Source organism: Scomber scombrus, chromosome 8 (genome assembly GCF_963691925.1).
Source record: "Scomber scombrus chromosome 8, fScoSco1.1, whole genome shotgun sequence".
Lineage (NCBI taxonomy): Eukaryota > Metazoa > Chordata > Actinopteri > Scombriformes > Scombridae > Scomber > Scomber scombrus.
The window spans coordinates 16,467,510-16,486,663 of NC_084977.1; the positions used below are offsets into that span (position 1 = coordinate 16,467,510).

Below are 19,154 nucleotides of genomic sequence, written 5' to 3' on the forward strand. Positions count from 1 at the left end.
ACAGACATCCAGTACATATGCAGGCAGACATAACATGAAGGCTTGTTTGTAAGTTACCCCCCATCTTCTCAACCAAGGCCACTGTAATCAATCCTGCTATATGCGAGCAGGCCAGTCAAAATGCATGCAATGCCACATGATGCTCTGCATACCACCATCTGTACTGAGCTGCCTTACTGCTGCCACAGACAATGAACTACCGTCGTGTGACCGAACTGTTTCATCTGCTCCCCCTACCCAATATCATTTCAGTCACATTGTAAGTGAAGCACAACGGCTGAATGAAAAGCAGACTCTCTAAGGGGAATCAAGCCCTGTGTACCATTTTTCACAATTTCAACATTTAAAAAAACAGACCAAAACAAGTGTTCAAAAATACAGTTATCAGGGTTGATTGTAATGTATACTTTTTAATAAAGGTGGCGCCATTTTACACAGCAGAAAATGGCAAAATACAGAGAAGAAATGTTGCTAAAGAATTCCCTGTTGACAAGAATAAATGGCTCAATAACACTCAGCTTTGTTTGTAATCTAAATTCTCTGACTTATAAATTATTGTTTGCAAAAATAAGAGGTGCATGTTTGCTAACACACAATAAACATGAAAAAAACCTGTACAAAAAATTAGGCTTGTACATCAACTTGTTTGAAAGGTAGCAATGAGCTGTAATTATCCCTGCATTGTGTATTTAAATTATTTGCCAATGGAAACATTCATTGGAGAGGTCCTTTTTTTAAAGACATGTAGAGAGTGTGCAGAAGCAACTCCTATCTCCATCATCCTGGACATATTGATGAGATTTGGTGGAATGGTAACCATTTGGAGGGGGTTTGAGTTGTTGATTGTCATCCGCATGACTCAGGTGTGTAGGGCAACGACATGCACATTGAACATATGTAGTGGTGAAGGTCAAAGCATATGTCATCAGAAAACAGTGTACAGAACAGCTTGATGGCAGTTAGGGTTAGTTTTGATGTCTAGTCTAAAGACTAAAGGCACACCAAGGTGATGTTAAATCTAATTTAAACCAAATTAGGTCTGGGTGACAGAAAATGAAAAAAACAACACAAACACAAAAATCACATTCTTATGTTTCCGAGCATCCCCCAGATTAAAAGAGCGATCAAAGTTGATCGAATAATTTGGTGTGTACCTCACAACAATCAGGTTTGCTGTGCATAGGCAGCTAAAACTCAGTCACAGCAAATGAGTACCCCAACTCTTCTCTGGACATTTCACTGTAAGAAAATCACTCACATAGCATTTTTCCCTAGGGAAATAATAGAGCAGACACTTAAATCCTAGTTGAGGATTTAATCTAAAAAATTTTATATAATAATTAGCATCTGCCCTAGAAGAAATCACATAATAGCCGCAAGATCTGATGGCAAGCTTAACCATTTGCAGGTTAGAGGTAAAAAAAAAAAAAAAAAAAAGTTTGATAGAAATATATTTTCAAAAATGTCTACTAGTGTGAAAAACGGGGTCATCTTTATTTTTCATAATAAATATAGATTTTCTCACAGTTTTACAATTACATTTGATGATTACCATACAAACAAGGATCAAGGAGAGCATTGATGGGCCACAACACCACCAACCACCAGATAATAGTGCCTCAGAGAGAAAATCAGTGATTCAGAAGAAACCGATGCAAAACTACACCCTCGTTTTCCACATATTTGCTTGTTGCTTTTGATAAAAGAGCTGTTCCTACGTTAGTCCTGCACCATACAGATTTCACAAATGGACAAACATGAAGGCTTTGCAGAAAGTATTGTAGATAAGTTTTGTTGGTAGTCTACTGCCCCCTAGTGCAAACCAGAGGAAAACCAAATATAAGAAAAAATTTAGGACCATGGGGACTAAACCAAAAGCAAGTGTAAAAAAAAATAAATAAAAGAATGTGAAGAACCTAGCATTTAGAAAAACTCAATGCTTCTGCAGTGAAGTGAGCTCATGCCCCACTTGTCTGTCCCTCATCTCTGTGTGCCTTCCGCTCCCCCTCTTTCTTCCTGGCCAGCTCCAGGGCCTGTACGGGTACAGTATGTTCTCTCTCTGGGTGAGTGTGTTTTGTGAGTATCAAAGAGTCTTAGAGGATCTGTTCGGTGCTAGAGGCAGAGATGTCAAGTAGTCTCCAGGCAGCATATGGGTTAAGCTCTTCCTGGTCTCGACACAGAGCCCACACGTACATCATCCTGAGCACTTTGTCCTAGCAGGGAAAACAGAGATGGGTGCACTTATTCATAACTGTTTGATCCTTATGTTATACGAGTATGAAATAAACACGCAGTCGAGGCTACTTCCACTATGTTTCTATTCTATTTTATGTACTTATTATATTACTCTCTTTTTAATTACTATTTTACTGTATGTACTTGGATGCTCTTTTTTGCTTATATTTATGTGGAGCACATTGAATTGCCCCGAAATATACTGTATGAAAAAACTTGCTATTCTTAAGCAAGATAAAACATGGAGGAGAAATAAACACTTAAAATAGGATTCTAAGCACAGCCAACACAAGCATCTATTTTGTGGCTATGTTAGCCTGATCTAAGCCACATTGGGTTTCGTTCTGTCCAATTATTTGGACAAATTGTATTTTGATGCTTTGGCAACATTGTTTTTGAAGCTTTCATGCCAATGAAGCAAGCTGAATTGAGAACTGACTTTCTGAGAGAGTGAGAATGATTTTTATCAGCCACACAGTGACTGGTCACATTAGCTGTGCCCAGTTAATGTCTAAACTAAAGCCAAGAAGCCTTGAAAGGGGGAAATTAAGTAAAAGAGAAAGCTAGGCATAGGAGACACAAGCTAGTCTATAGTCTAACAGTGAAGAACAGTTTCCATTGATCGACTGACAATACTCTTCACATTGAACACATGGGTAGATGCCAACTGCATAATTCTGAGTGGACACATTGACTCTTTACCAATCACAGATGTCCCTGGCCTGCACTGAGTGGACAATACAGCTGATTTACAACTAATAAAGCTTTTTTAGGGCCCTGGGTATAATAATAAGATTCAACAGTGGCTCTGTTCTCCTATATTTGCGTTTATGACAATATGCCACACATAGACATTCTTTATGTCCAAAATAATAATTGCATAGATTTTCTGTGATGAATCAAGCACCAAAGTGAATAACATGGCAAAGTATAAATTTCATAGCATTTACATTTGTTGTGCTTCATGATTCTTTGATAATCTGACAAGTTATAAGAAATTAAAGAGCGGTTCTCTTGGTGGTGTATGTGTGTCTGTTCATGTGTGTAACTTACAGGATCACCCTCCACCACTTCTCCTTTGGTGTTTCGGATTACCATGACTAACTGAGCCTGAAAGGTAATAATCAGCACGGGACCCTGGTCCATCATCTTCCCCATAGCCAGCTGGAGAAGAGGATATATTACACATCACTGACCCAACAACCTTGATTTTTAAATAGCATTCAAATATAACATAACCATATCATGGCTCAAGAGTATATTTATTAACCATAACCTGTTAAATTTTGGAGAAAAAAATACTGCAAGGAATAACAAGGAATACAGAAAGTTTAAAATGTGTGATCATCATCACTGACACGCATTTCTTGTTGTGTTTTGATGTGACATTTGACAATGCTGACATTAGTATGCCTTGGTTGAACAGAATCATTTGATCGTTTGTGAAAATTATTGCAACCAGTTAGTGTAATTTAGATTATAAGCTATTGGTATGAGGCTAAAAACTAACTTACCCACATACCTGTATTTAACTGTAAACTAGTTTTTAACAAGAGTGGTAATATGGAAAGCTTAAATATGAATCTTATGTAGTGTAGTACAAAGTAACTTACATCAATATTGTCAATATCCAGGATCTTAGAGTGGAACTGAAGTCCCATGGCCTTGGCTTGCTGAATTGGGTGTGCCAGCTGGCTGTATGTCTACACACCCGATATGGAGAAAAAGAAGATACGATTATGACCCAACATTTCGTGACAGACATCAATCAAGGTACTACAGTGCTATTTGAGCAGTCTCAAAAGATCATACCGCTTCATAACACCAGTCCTTTAGTACTTCCAACTCCCCTCTGATCATTGCCTGCATCAATAAAGAACAAACACCAACTCAGAAAAATGTCTTAGTTATACTTAAAAGGGTACATTTAAGACATTTGTTTTTCATTTCATCAGTACCACAAAAAAATTAAAACTTTTCTACACAGGAACACACTCTGCCTTCAGTCTAAACGTGGTCTGTTTGTGCAATTCTCTCTCAAATGGATACCAGAGTTGTCTGCATTCAAACATACCTCCAGTATATTGGGGATGATATCTCGTTCACACTGCTTGAGGAAAGAGTCTTTGTCAAAGGATGGGTCCACCTTCAAAATCTCTGTTAGTACCTCGGACATCTCAGTCTTAGAAAACAGCCCGCCTAAAAACATGTGGACAGGAAACACATATATAAAGAAAAGCTCACAATAACAACAGGGTTCTTCTCTGTTGTAGCTTCACCTTTCAGTAAGATTAATACAGACAATAAGACCCTGGGCTCTCTCACCTATGAGGTCAGTCATTTTGTCAGTGACAGCGCGAGATGCTCTGATGATAGCATTGTCACTCTCATCATACTTCATCTTCATTTCAAAGAACCCTGCAATGAACATAAGAATTAGAGGAAATAATTCCCACACAGCCTGCTGGTTAACCAATGTGAAACGCCTAAAAACTGAGGCTCAGCAAAAAAGCTGCTGTGCATTGCTGCTGGATGATAGATGAAACATTATACTGTATATTTCAGATACATGGTCTGATAAAAAAAAAAAAGTTAAATCACATTTCTTAATTCCACTCATACAAAAACACTAGCACATACAAACTAGTTTCTGTGATACAAATAGAATAGCTAATGTTTAATAAAAAACATTGGTCCTCTTGCGTAATTCATATATTATGTGTTGAGTAAGTGCTGATTCTGCCATAATTATCCTCAAACTCTGCACAGCTGACTTTGCACATTGTGGTAACAATGAAGTCTGGGTTTTTTTTTTACCTGTTCAAACATTATTAATCATTAACATAATTTCCCTAAATAATGTGCACAATATCAACAATATCAGCACAGAAATGTACATTTCTATGGGCTTGATTTTACAGGCTCTTCATCTCAACAGCTTAAACTGCTATAACGAAGCTACATTTTTTTAACCAATGCTCACTTGCGGAGCCTCCAGCTTGAAAGTGTTCTCCACAAATACATCTGATCAGTACTGTCACATGGACAAAATTGCTTTATTTATCTCCCCACATCTGTGTAAAGCCTTCATCAATACCAGCATCCCAGGACATGCTAAATAAGATGGGTTCCTCCCATTTATTAGGTCCACCATGTAGTTTACCTTAATCCCCACTCAGCAAATAAATTGGGGGTTTCCCCTGTCTATTTATGACTTTTTCCCTTTTCAACACAAAATTACTAATTTAAAGATTTTGTTTTTAGCTAATTAACTTGGACTACATTGTTTATAGGCTCTGAAAAACGGCTGGTTATCTAAGTTTATGGATTTCTGCAGTGACAAAATAAACATGTATCTATGAATGAAACTTTAAATGATAATAGCCATGAACGCAGAGACAGATGGAAAGACAAAGAGGTCCATTGGTCCTTACTGTTGAATACCACATTGTTGTCTTTGAAGTCCTTCCACTGCTGATACCATTTTGAGTCTTTGTGGAGCACCACACCCATAGCTTCCCTGAGGAACACACAGTACAGCTTCATACAGCAGGTTGAAGGAAACAGGGTATCACTGTTGACATGCGAAACTCAAGCGGACCATCATATTTAATCATATAAATCCAGAAAGGACATGACTGTATTATACAGAAATAGTTTCTCCTATTCCCAAACATAGTATGACCAGTCAGCAAAACTGTGCTTATCTCTACAAACTGTGATGTGTTGGGTGGGAGACAACAACACATTTCCTGGTTCCTGGGCCAGAAATGAGTCTGTCTCAAGTTACCTGACCACTGCTTTAACAGTTTTTCAGCTTAGATTTTTATTTACTGTATGTTTTTATTGTATTGATTAGACTGCATGAGGCAAAATGAGAGGGGCTAACTATCTCTGATCCTGAGAAGCGAGCCTCTCTCAGTATCAGGGCAAAGCAAAAGGCACTCACGTACTCATTGGCTTCGAAGACTCTGTTGTCATCCACTCCCCCTTTGGAGGAGAACTCACTCCTCTTCCTGAGTCTGGCCGGAGGTCTGTATGGTCCAGTGTGGCCCAGGTCATCTATCTCTTTCTTTACACTCTCCATGCCCTAAAAACAGACAGGTAAGAGACAAGAAATCAACAAATACATTCCAATATTCAGGTGTATCACTTTCAGGACCCATTACTTTGTTTAGAAGAAACAACAGACTGTAGGTTTTTATTTTTGAATTCAGAAATGTGTTTCAAAACATAGTGAGTGCAGTGACTCCATACCTGTGATATTGCTTTGAATGCACCAGTCTTCCCAAACTTCTCTCCACTCTTTGAGACGCTCTCTGCTGAGGTTTTAGCTGTTCTGGCTGCCTCCTCCATTCCCTCCTTGATTTTCTTACCAAATTCTGTACGACTTACCTCCTCTAGCCCCTGTTTTCTCACACACACACACACACACACACACACACACACACACACACACACACACACACACACACACACACACACACACACACACACACACACACACACACACACACACACACACACACACACACACACACACACACACACACACACACACACACACCTTAAATACATCTCTTAAGAGTAGAAGGATCAATTTAACAGCATATCAATGAAAAGATAATCAAAAGAAAGGCTACACCTGAGTGAGGGACCAATCACAATTACCTCTTTGACTGTCTCTGAGATGTTCCCTAACTTCTTCTTGAGAACTTCGGAGGTCTTCACTGTTTCAGACTCAATTGTTTTCTTGGAAAGAGACAAAAGGGTTTATAGTATTAAAAACGCATCTCAACTGATTATCTTTTTTTTTAAACACTGATAGACACAAATCCTTTGTGTGTGGCCAAATACTAACATATTTCCTTCGAGCTTGTTTCAATGCTTCTGACTCCTCAAGTTTTTTGGCCTCTTCCCGGAACTTTTTGATGTTGTCTTTCATTTCCTTGTTCTTGTTTAGCTCCGTCTTCAGGTTGTCCAGAAACTCCCCCAAGAAACCTTTTCTGCCACTGCCTCTCTCCCCTGATAAATACCTCACCTGTAGAAGGGCTGTCTGAGGCACCTTGTTGGTATGAAACACAAACACCACGTAAGGTAGATTTAAAGCAATGAAGCATGTTGAGGGCTGTTCCATTAAACTTAAAATGTATGTGTATATAGTAAATGTTGGCAGTGGACTAAGATCTTGCAAGACAAACAATTTAGGCAAGAAACAAAGAAGGAAAGAAAGCGAGGGAGTATGCAGATATTTTGTGGTTTCTTTAGTCATCTATGATTTCAGACTGATTATCTTTGAGTGCATCTGCTTGGCCTTTGGGAAAAGGTGATTGACATTTTTGAGCAACTAATCGAGACAATTACTGACAGATTAATCAGTAATGAACATAATTGTTAGCTGAGGAGCTAAATGAAAGTGAGTTTAGTTGTGATGATAATGATACTGACACCTAGCTTCTAAAGTACAGGTTTGGATTATCCAGAGAGGGGGAGACATAGCAGTTACAGAGCTTATGTCAAATGTTCATACCTGTGAAGAGCTTGTGAAGAACCCCCATATCCTGAAGACATTTGGTCTGTTGTGCAGCAGCATGTAGGAGGAAGGCATCGCAACCAAGCCTCTTCTTACACATTTCTGGACATAGGTACATAAACTCAGCCTCAAAATTCAACAGACACAAAGGTGGTATGCTAGAAACAACTGAACAGTTCACAGCTGGGCATTTCACTGCAATATAGCTGCTTTAAGATGACGTATTGTTGCAATAAGAATGACATGTCATGGTGTTGGAAGACCATTTACAAGTAAGTGATTTCATTAAGATCAAAAGTCACAAGTTGTTCAATGCAACGCATGCTAAAAAAAAAGAAAAAAAAGAAGCCTAACATGTAGCTACCGAAGGTGTCATTTTACTTGGGAAAATATTTCGCCCTGCGCTTCATGGTCCAAACACCGGCTCCATATCTTATTTAAACAGCTAGCTTTAACTTAGCTAGCCAAAGCAACGTAAGCAGCATGGTCAAAATTCCTACAAAGTCCTACATTCCTCAAACTGTTAACCAGGCAGTTCAGAAATCACCTTTTAAATTCACAAATTACTATTCAGGTGTTTAAATGTTGACATTAATACAAAACGTCCCGAGAACTCACCTGGTAACACTGACACAACGGGGTAGCCATCTTGAATGTAGTGCCTGTGACCTTCTTCCGGTGGTGACCTCCGTGTGCATGAGGCAGGGTGCCGCGCGCCCGATGTGATCATTACAAAGCAGCATAGTTTACACATTTCTCATATGTATCAAATCTCATTTTGCTCAAAATGTGCCTCGAAATATTGATATTTCCCTACACTGATTAGCTTTAAGTGCTTAAATCAAAAGGCTTACTTACTTTAATCAAATACATAATATATTTATTTACTTTAATTGCAAACCATGTGACAAGAGGCAGGTCATCAGATTGAATTATTTTAAGACTCAAGAGTCAAATGGGGAAAAAAAAAAAAAAAACAACTTTCTATACACAGCTAAAATCAAATGGAATACACTTTAAATAGCTGAAACTCCTTGAAGCAGAGACATTTTGAGCAAACAATGAGGACATTGTTAGAAAATACCCAGAATAGTGACTTACAACAGCAATAAGCCTATGGATTTTATTGTTTGCAAGTTTATGTGATAACTGCCTTGTGGTGAAGCATTATGTGTATTTTATGATCAATTAAATTAACACTTATTGCCATCACTCACTGTCTAGTCCACTATATTGATATGCAGTGCAGTAACATAAAACCAGGCAAAAGATTTCAGTTAGAGGTTTATTTATCAAAACCTTATAGAACAAAGGCCATGACAGCTGAAGCACAACAAATTTAAAATTCTGTCTCCAAAAAAAAAAAAAAAAAAAAAAAAAAAGTAAAATTAAAGTAAAAACTAAAAACAATTCCACTGTTACAAATAACAAACAGTTTCACCATAACAAATATCTAACAATATCTAAACCGTGTGAAGAGAATATGAATATGTTGTAGGGCAATTTAGATCAGGGACAAAATGAAATATCAAATGCGACAGACAAATAACTTATGCATTCCTATCAATCCTAACATCAATCTCTCTTCCATTCAGCCGATAGCCATTCATGGTCCGGCAGGCACGCTCAGCGGTTTCAGGGTTGTCGAAGCGAACCACACCACAGCCTTTGGACTTGCCGTTCTCCATCTTAATATCAGCATACTGAACCATGCCTAAGGATCATCATGAGAGAGAAACATTAGTAAAGTCATCTTTTAAAAAAAACGTGAACAGCCATCACCCATTTCTAATTTATATTTAGAGACCATTACCGATTACACTTACCGCAAGTATTGAAGGTATCCTTCAGCATCTTCCAGGTGAAGTCAAAGGGCAGCTGAAAGACAAAAATCCATCCATTAAAAATGTATTGAAATCATGCATTGTTTGATACTGATCAAACAAATTAAGCCCAACTACATTGCATATGAAACACTTACATTTCTGACAAAAATTTGGCATCCCTTCCTGACATTGCCTCCTCCAGTTCCAGGCCCTCCAGCTCCAGCTCCTCCAAAGGAATTGCCACCAAATCCACGATCTAAGTCTGCAGAACGATCAAACTGACCAACACCTCCGGATCCCATCCGGTCCATTCCAGAGCTCATGCGGTCGATGCCACCAGAAGGGAAGCGCTCAAGTCCTCCGGCGGAGCCCATGCGGTCAAAGCTGCTGGCCATTCTGTCAAGCCCACTGTTGCCCATGCGATCCATACCCATTGGGGAGCTAAAGTCCAGACCAGCACCCATGCGGTCCAAACCAGACTGGCCCAATCGGTCAAACCCAGCAGGGCCTAGGCGGTCCATGCTGGAACTCATACGCTCCAGGCTGGGTCCAAGCCTGTCCATACTGGGTCCCAGCCGGTCCATCCCTGAGCCCATTCGGTCAAACCCAGAACCCAGTCTGTCCAGATCAGACACGCGGTCCATTCGGTCCATCCCCATCCGATCCATCCCTGCCATGCGATCCATACTCGCTCCAAGACGGTCCATTCCGGAACTCATGCGGTCCATACCCAGAGAGTTTCCTATTAGGCAAAAAAAGAAAAGTGTCACATCAACAGTTTGGTGAGATGTAACACTCATTAAAACTCAAAATCCTGAGAATACTAACCCATTCCTCTTTCAAACGAGTCTCCAAAATTATTGCGAGACATGCCCATTTCATTTCGACCAAACTCCCTGTCAAAAGCACCACCAATCCCACGGTCCATCTCTGACAATGCAAGAGATGAAACCATTAGAAACATCCAGCCAAACGTGAGTGCTCCACGCTTGCTTTGGAATGCTTAACATGTCTTAAAATGTCTCCTTACCATTCATTCTGCCCATCCCTGAAGAACCATAACGTTCCATATTGTTCATTCCTCCAAAGTTCTCCATTCCTACAACAAAAAGGAGATGTCTGAGAACACATGGAAATCTGATCCTTTAATAAAAAATAAAAAAAAGATGTTTCTTTTAATAAATCTTAGTCCTAAACTATGTTTCTCAAATGGAACGTATACACCATCATCTAACTTTGTTTAAAAATGATAACCATGATCATATTTGATCAAGATCAAACTCATAATGGTGCTTGGAAATGCCAGTGCTTAAAAAAAACAAAACCACAACAATACACCAATGTACAAATTTCACTGTTCTGTACATTCTCAATGTTAGGCTGCTGGTCACAGAAGTCCCTACAAATGTTTCCCAATAAGATTTTTAAATGCATTTGCCTCATGAACCAGTGTACAATAGAATGAAAACAATACAATTCAATAACATACAATTGTTTTGAGTAGAAGTATGAGAGTGCAGTGTTGGGGGCATACAGTACACATACTGTATAACCACAATCACTTGATAAATAAGTTATACCTCCTCCTCCCATACGGCCTCCCATGTTGCTGCCGAAGCCCATTCCATCCATTCCTATGAATGAGAGAAGTTAGTCACTGATTTCATTTGCATATTGTGTTAAGGGAGGGGGGAGAAATAATAATTTAATAAAAAAAGAAAAAGAAAAAAAAGAAAAAAGTACTGCAGCTAGTTACCTCCGGGGCCCATGTTGCCCATTCCGCCACCGGTAGCTCCACCCCTGTTAAGTTGTGCAGCATCAATGGGCTGGCCACCAGGCCCCAACCCCAAACCAATACCACTCAGGCCACCTGGGCAGAGAAAAGGGGTAAAATATTAAAAAGTTGTCCATAGGACTTGTGTCCATAGAAATATGTTCAATGTAGAAATCAGAGTGGCTCTTGTAGCTCAGGACAAGGTGTTCAACAGGCATAGGATAATGTGTTTGTAGAGGTGTCTGGCACAGTGGTGCTTGAAAATTTGTGAATCCTTTCTGTATAAATATGACTTAATCATGATCAGATTTTCACAACTAATCCTAAAACTAAATAAGGGGGAACTCAAATGAGACAACCCTAAAACTTATTCACTTAGTTATTGAGGAAAATATCCAATTTTACATAGCTGTGTGCGGCAAGAGTATGTGAACCCTTCACAAACTTGCAAGCACCACTATATGGCTGTGAACACAGAACAATTTTTCCTGAACTTACATATTAGTGCTATTTTAGTGTATTTGTGTTTTTATATGGATGAAAGTTTACACTTACGGGGAAGAGCAGCTGCTCTGTCCGGTGGTCCAAAATCCTTGGGCAAGGACTTCTCATCCTGAAAAAGGGCACAGAAGTATTCAGACTCTGCCCAAAACCATAAAATGTTATTCTCTGAGGGGACGTATATCGAGTTTTAAGCAACGTACCAGTTTGACGTGCATGACCCTGTTGAACAACAGCTGCCCATTGAACATGGCTGTGAAACTGTTAAGGAAAGTATACCAAGTATCTTGGAAAGATGCAATTATACTGAATCAACTTTCTATGCATGAAAGTATTCCAAACCAACATTTTTTTCCCAGAAGGATACAGACAGCTTGGACAGCTTCAAGGGGCATATCGAATGTTACTGTTCCCATGCCTCTGCTCTTTCCATCCTTGTCCTCAAGAATGTCAGACCTAACCACCATGCCTGCCATGCCGAACACTTCTTTCAGCTTCTTCCAGCCAACTTTGTAGTCAAGCTGCAGACAAGAGAACAACAACAGTTACTTAATGCACAAGCAACACCACAAAAGACAAGATATCAATTTAACTTGTTGATTTACAAATACAAATTCACTTATTTTTATGCAATAACTGGATCATCAAACGGAAATGCCAGTGATCATCTGGTTACAGTTTCTTGTGCATTTGCAGCCCTCGATCCAGATCCTTTTATAAAACAAAAACAATAGGGGGAAAAAAAATATATAAGTCTCACATTAGCAACAAAGACAGTGCTGCCAATCCTGCCAGCCTGCAGACCATGGATGATCTCATTGGGGATGTTGGGGTTGCTCATCAGACTGGGAGGGATATTGACAACAGGGCCATTTGGTCCAGGGCCCATCCTATCCATGTTCATACGATCCATTCCACCCATACCTCCCATTCCTCCATGGCCCCCGGGAGGGCCTCCGCCCCCTTGCCCCTTGTTGATTTCCCTCTGAGCAATGACACCATCAGGGTCCTAATAAAAAAAAAAAGGAGGGAAACTTCAATAAGGCACAACTAACATTTTGGTGTGTTGGGCAAAATTAGTTTGTCATTTTTGTTAGAGCTTACCTCTTTAACTTTCAGGGGTCGTCCATTGAGATTGTGCTTGTTGACCTTCTCCACTGCTTTCTTCATTAGCTCTTCAGTCCTAAACTCAACAACACTGACAGAACATAACCAGTGAAAACTACACCCAGATTTTTGATAACACATTTTGGCAAGCACTGGTAAACTTTTGGACAGATAAATGATTTTTTTTATAATGCTATATATCATTTAATTTTACTTACGCACAACCCTTTGTTGATTGAAGACAACAGAACAGGCCAGACCAATAGGAGTGAAAAATAATTTAAATTAGTAAAAGCCATGGGTACAGTCAGATTTTATTAGTGAAAAAAATAAACACAAATTAGGATTTCATGCACAGTCAAAGTTCATCACAAGCCTACAAGCCTTGGCCACAACTCTCTGCTTCCCGATAAAATTACAATATAAACATCTCACATCACTAACACAAAGCAATGTGCTGAATTTTAATATTTTCCAAAAATCCAAAGTGCACAAAATCCACAGTGAAATAGGATTAGATAATAGGAGGTAACTATTCCAGTAAAGACATCCTGCGCAGTGTTATATTTAACAACCATCTAACAGTCCTGTAACAACCTCTTGCAGGCTACATCCCTTTAGTTCAGGAGCAAATCCAGCAACCAAAAGGGACATTGTCAACTACTGCAATCCCACAGGATTGGCTACACAGAAAGCTGAAATCCTGTTATGAGAGCATCAACCCCTGAATGACTTGAAGTCAGTGCCACAGGCGACACCAAATAGATCACGCCTCCAGCATGTCACCATCTCACACACCATCAGGTTTGTGAATCTGAACAATTCCCAACAATCAAAAAAAGAAACCAAAGCTGACAAACACAGGTTTGTCTAGGATTATTCATGTTTTATTTGTATGTATTTGCACTTACCCTCGATTTGCCTTCTGCGTCCATTAAGTGTTCCACGTACGTTACCTCACCCACTACAAATCAGATTCCAGAGACGACACACACCAAGGGGAGAGAAGCCGAGAGAACAATGGGGGTTTAGAGCAGAAACAAGTAGGGCAGCCGGTGACAGTGAGCTCAGACTGCCAGTCCTGAGCCTTCCCCCAGCACCTCAGCAGCAGAACAATATGGTACAGGTCTACAAAAAGCAAGCTTGTCTCTTTTTAAAAAAATAACGACTTCTTACCCTGTCCTTGTTGGGATTCTCCCGAAGCACCAAAAACAATAGACTGAGGACAACAACTGTTTAAATGGCCATCTGCCTTTCCATTTGGAAATAATGCACTAAAAACCACCTTCTACTTGAAGATATTTGACCAAATGATTTCAAGTCGGCAAAGCCCGTTCAATGCCTCAGCCCGTTTCATTGCAAACCTGTACATACTTTGCCATGTTAAACCTCAGGATAATACATCAATCCATTCGCCCATCAGCTGAGCCTAAGAGGAAACTAGCCATAGCCTTAATTACGGTTAAGTTGTTAGGGGACAAACTTCTCTATCTACAAAAACGTTCTTAGAGTGCACCCATTTGAGACGTACAATGTCAATTTTGATTCAGCGTCGACCACTGCCACGCATTCTTTCCGGATCACGTGTCTGTTCAACGAATGGACATCAGTGACAAAACCTCTAGAGACAAGGACAGTGCATAAGAAGTTGCTTCATTTTGTAGACCTGTACCCCAAAGAAATCCCAACGCATATCTCTGTTTGGCACAAAGTGGAGATCTGCTGAGAAAACTTTTGCTTGTCAAGGTCACACCTAAAAAAGAAAATGCAATTTAACTCCACAGTCAGTTGTCATAAAACGAGTACCAGGCATTCCTTCTGAAAAGAAGATTGTGCCCTTAACACATGCTTTACCTTAAAGCAAATACCAATTTTATGCTTTGATTCTGATACACCTAAAGCTTTTCAAAACCCCATGACTAAACAACAATTTTCACAGTAGCAGCATTAAAGTCCATATTGTACATGGGAGAGTGAACTTAAGGCTAACCCCTGCTGAAAATCAAAGTTGCTGCATCAAATTACTTTTCACTTCTTGTCAACTTGTTTTGATAATGAAAATCATTAAGGCTGATGTTTACCTTTACTTGTATATTTTGCAGCAGAGCAAGATGTTCCTTGTTTTTGGGCAATATCATGTCACTACAGCAGCGTACTGTATATTCTTTCATGCCTTTCTTGGGGTGGAAAACACCTCATTTTGCCGCTCATGATGCCAAGCCATTGGATTTTTCACATTTGCGAACATCCACTTCACAAAAACCACAAAAGATTTTGGTAATCTCATATATAGTCTAACATCCAGGTTCACAGGACTTGTGCAAACCTGCAGCAACTCGTTAGTTGACCAGACGAATAAGAGGGCCATCTTCTAAACCTTTACTTCCATGTATCTCCCATACAAGATCTCAAGCGACATTGTGCACAATAAGTCCCTGAACAATTTCCCAAAAGCCCTTGAAAGTTGCAAGGGTCAAACAAAATGACTGTGAATGCTGCATCTTTTTGTCATGTCCAAAGCTGACTGTGCCAATCTCTTATCTAGACACCTTACCTTTTTCTTTCATCAAGTCTTTGAGGGCTTGCCATTTCACATCATATGGGATGTTGCTGACAAAGACACGGTATCTTTTGTTCACGTTGCCATAAGGTTCATAGCGCCCCCCTCCACCTCTCTTCTGGGGCCTCTCCTTTCTGCTGGAGGCGGACTCATGCTTGGCTTTCCCATTCACCTCCCTGTGTAAAAGAGATGAATTGACAATTCACAATTTGTTTTTCCGGGGGGGGGGGGGGTCGTCCCTTGATTCAAGCAGCTTTTCACATGGGCTGATTAAATGATTAATTCCTTAAAGTGTGTTCTAAAATGCCGGTACTGATTGAAAGATTTGAATTTGCTATAATTGCTACTACACATAACTTAATTAAAACATAAAAGGCTGCGCCGTCTTGAATCAACCGTGTCTACCTATTTAAGAAAGGCCTGAATGAGGCCACTGCTGCAACTTAGTACTGATGGAAGCGTGATCATGCTAGAAACCTGTTGTATTTTACAGTGAGAACCATAAGTTAGCATTGTTACTAAGACCATAACGATATTACTTCAAACACGGTTAAAGTGGTGGAAATTTAATGATGAACTCCCAGCCTGCACCAGTGCGAAGGCGAGACGATTGCACTAAAGCCGCATGGTTAGGCCGCTCTCCTGAACATAGTGGGCCTCGCGGTAAAGCGTCATTTATTGTTTGATTAAATTTAGTTTACTGGCAAAAATAAGTTTGCAAACGAACAAAAAACATGGGCCAGTTTATTATTTACCATTAACACGCAGCTACTTGAACCTATAACGTTAAATTGCTTTGTTACGTAAAGTGACTGGGATTAACCTGGGTCTATCCAGTAAGTAGTCGGACCCCAAATCACACGCCACATAACAGTCCAGTAACGCATATTCCCGCGTTCACAATGCAATCTGTAACATATTGCGGCCATTAATAAATGCGTTATATGTATAGTTTAAGTAGACGAATTCCATCTGGTGCGGCAGCCCCATGAAACAGGGTCATCACGGATAACAAGCTAACTAACGCTAGCAGGTAAGCTAACAAAGGAAGGAGGATGAATGGACTTACTGCTGCTGCTGCTGTTGTTGCTGCTGCTGCTGCTGCTGTTGCGGCGGCGGCGGCTGTGTGCCTGCTTTTTCAGTGGTGTTTTCGACCTGCTCGTTGGACATCTTCTAAACGCGGTAGTTATCTTGCCAACAATTAAAGACAATAAACAGTCGAACGTCCGCAAAATATACCTTTAACCAACAAATTACTGCTGACTTGTTGGCTGTACCAGGAGCAGACGAAAATGGCGGCGGAATAGTCTGACTCTGAGCCAGGCGGATTTGATGAGGAGCTTTTAAAGCAGGCGGGGAGAGGTCTACATCCGGTGTTTACGTTCAAAAATAAAGGTAATAGCGCTACTAAAAAAGTGAGTTTGGGGAACAGCAGTGCCCTGAATGCAGATTTTCAAATAAACAAAATCCCTTCCTTTAAGAGATATTGTTTGGTCTAATTAATATTTGATTCAGTCCGTTTAGAGATGCCTCATCTTATATATTGGCTGTCCAACAAGTTAATAGATCAAATTAAATTATTGATATCCAAAACTAAAGACTGGTCAAAATCTTAAAGGGGAAGTGATTTGACCAAAAACCAAAATCTCAACCCTCCCGTTTTCCTTTCGATCAAACTTTTAAATAAAAACAAAAAGTTATTAAATATCAGAATTATGTATTTATTTTGTATAATTGCCTGATAATTACATGGATGGTTCCATACTACATTCTTTGCAAGTATAATCATCACTTTCATTGAATTGGGTGATTATTGTATTTTATACAGTCAAGTCAAGTCAAGTCAAGTCAAACTTTATTTATAAAGCACATTTAAAAACAACCTCAGTTGAACCAAAGTGCTGTACAGTTATTAAAATACAATATAATCAGACACAAATATAATAATAAATAAAACAGTAAAGGAATAATAAGAGCTCAATTTAAAAAAGAGTAAAAGTAAAGATAAAAATACAATAAAATAAAATAAGAGCCAAGGATTCTCGCCTAGCTGTGGCTGAACGCCAAGGAGAAAAGATGGGTTTTCAGCAGTGTTTTAAAGTGCTCAACAGACTGTGCAGCTCTGACCTGGATAGGTAGGCTGTTCCACAGCTTTGGGGCCGCCACTGAGAAGGCTCTGTCCCCACGGGTACAAAGTCTGGACCGAGGTACTGCCAGGAGCAGCTGGTTTGCCGACCTAAGTGCTCTGGACGTACTGTGAGGCTGCACAAGCTCTGCTAAATAAGATGGTGCCAGACCATTTAAACACTTAAAAACAATTAATAAAACCTTGAACTGGATCCTAAAATGAACAGGCAACCAGTGCAATGATGCAAGGACGGGACTGATATGATCACGCCGTTTCTTTCCAGTCAGCAGGCGGGCAGCTGCATTCTGGACAACCTGTAACCGACGCAGTGCTGACTGGTCGAGACCAACAAGTAAAGAGTTACAGTAGTCTAGGCGTGATGTAATAAAGGTGTGGATAACTTTCTCAAGCTCCTTTTTAGGGAGATAAGCCTTTACTTTAGCTACTAGTCTTAGCTGGAAGAAGCTCGTTTTAACAATAGAGCTTATCTGTTTATCGAACCTAAAGTCACTGTCCAAGATAACACCAAGGTTCCTTGCAAAAGGGTGACAGTGAGACTTCAGGGTGCCAATGGCGCTGTTATAACCATCTAGGAGATTTTGTTGGCCGAATAAAATAATCTCAGTTTTATTTTTGTTCATGGAGAGAAAGTTCACTTCCATCCAAGATCTAATGTCATTGAGGCAGTCTAATAAGACCTGGACAGAGGCTTGCTTATTTGTTTTTAAGGGTATATAGATTTGTACATCGTCAGCAAAGCAATGAAATGAGACATTGTGCTTTCTGAATATGGATCCCAATGGCAACATATATATTGAAAAGAGGAGGGGGCCCAAAATAGAGCCCTGAGGCACCCCACAGCTCAGCGGCGAAGTGGCCGAAGAATACTGGCCCAGCTGGACAGAGAAGCTCCTATCTGAGAGATATGACTGAAACCACTTAAGAACGGTACCCTTAATGCCCACACAGGTGTCCAACCAGATCCGGCCAATTTTGACACAGGGGGACAACAGGTGTGATTAAGTGCTGCTATTCAAATATTTTAAAAGGTATCCTGACAGCTGTCTTCGCTATTTGGCTTGGAACTTCAAGGCGTTGATCAACTCCCCAGCCTGGACAAATCTTCAGCTGGATATGGTTGAGGTCCTTCTCTCTCGCTCAGACCTTGTTGTGTCCAATGAGAGTTACATTTTTAAGGGACTCGAGGGATGGGCCACAGCCCAAGGACACACATCTATTCCTGAGACCCTTTAAAAAACAACTCCCTATGATACCAGCTGATGACTTGTACAACCTTAATGGCTTACAATACCAGACAAACCAGCTTGCAGGTTTTTATTTTAATGCCCTGCCCATAGGGATGCTGCGTGATGACCTGGCAAGCAATCCGAATGCTTACACATTACTTATCTAGGATTTACACTGGTAGTCCATGAAGCTTTACCTTTGAAAACCAAGTCGTCAGAGGCTACAATACTTATGGATTCAAT

The 19,154-nt window shown here is 40.0% G+C and overlaps 2 protein-coding genes across 2 annotated transcripts; both read right to left on the bottom strand.

Annotated features, from left to right (window-relative positions):
* Nucleotides 1-1,481: 1,481 nt before the first annotated feature.
* Nucleotides 1,482-8,416, bottom strand: timm44 (translocase of inner mitochondrial membrane 44 homolog (yeast)). The gene is made up of 13 exons (XM_062424368.1): nucleotides 8,387-8,416; nucleotides 7,766-7,870; nucleotides 7,097-7,300; nucleotides 6,907-6,987; nucleotides 6,493-6,642; nucleotides 6,189-6,325; nucleotides 5,670-5,755; nucleotides 4,561-4,653; nucleotides 4,310-4,434; nucleotides 4,048-4,098; nucleotides 3,849-3,938; nucleotides 3,289-3,399; nucleotides 1,482-2,213 (listed from the first exon to the last, which is right to left on the bottom strand). Exons 1-13 carry the CDS (start codon nucleotides 8,414-8,416, stop codon nucleotides 2,094-2,096), a joined length of 1,383 nt encoding a protein of 460 aa, XP_062280352.1. The 3' UTR covers nucleotides 1,482-2,093.
* A 634-nt stretch (nucleotides 8,417-9,050) lies between these two features.
* On the bottom strand, nucleotides 9,051-16,832 carry hnrnpm (heterogeneous nuclear ribonucleoprotein M). Its single transcript, XM_062423972.1, has 16 exons — nucleotides 16,606-16,832; nucleotides 15,531-15,712; nucleotides 13,888-13,940; nucleotides 13,195-13,202; nucleotides 12,974-13,067; nucleotides 12,630-12,878; nucleotides 12,237-12,390; nucleotides 12,073-12,122; nucleotides 11,924-11,981; nucleotides 11,351-11,464; nucleotides 11,175-11,228; nucleotides 10,625-10,693; nucleotides 10,423-10,524; nucleotides 9,750-10,336; nucleotides 9,595-9,646; nucleotides 9,051-9,482 (listed from the first exon to the last, which is right to left on the bottom strand). Exons 1-16 carry the CDS (start codon nucleotides 16,704-16,706, stop codon nucleotides 9,319-9,321), a joined length of 2,091 nt encoding a protein of 696 aa, XP_062279956.1. The 5' UTR covers nucleotides 16,707-16,832; the 3' UTR covers nucleotides 9,051-9,318.
* Between the last annotated feature and the right edge of the window lie 2,322 nt (nucleotides 16,833-19,154).

Bases quoted from the DNA above. Each gene is read 5' to 3' on its own strand.
- timm44 (XM_062424368.1), bottom strand. From the start codon at position 8,416: ATGGCTACCCCGTTGTGTCAGTGTTACCAG. The intron at 6,988-7,096 runs GTTAGTATTTGG...TCTCTTTCCAAG, and splicing joins AACAAGCTCGAAGGAAATAT to AAAACAATTGAGTCTGAAAC. The intron at 5,756-6,188 runs GTACGTGAGTGC...TGTGTTCCTCAG, and splicing joins AGAGTCTTCGAAGCCAATGA to GGAAGCTATGGGTGTGGTGC.
- hnrnpm (XM_062423972.1), bottom strand. From the start codon at position 16,706: ATGTCCAACGAGCAGGTCGAAAACACCACTGAAAAAGCAGGCACACAG. The intron at 13,941-15,530 runs GTAAGGTGTCTA...TCTGATTTGTAG, and splicing joins AGACTTGATGAAAGAAAAAG to TGGGTGAGGTAACGTACGTG. The intron at 12,879-12,973 runs GTAAGCTCTAAC...TTTTTTTATTAG, and splicing joins GACCCCTGAAAGTTAAAGAG to GACCCTGATGGTGTCATTGC.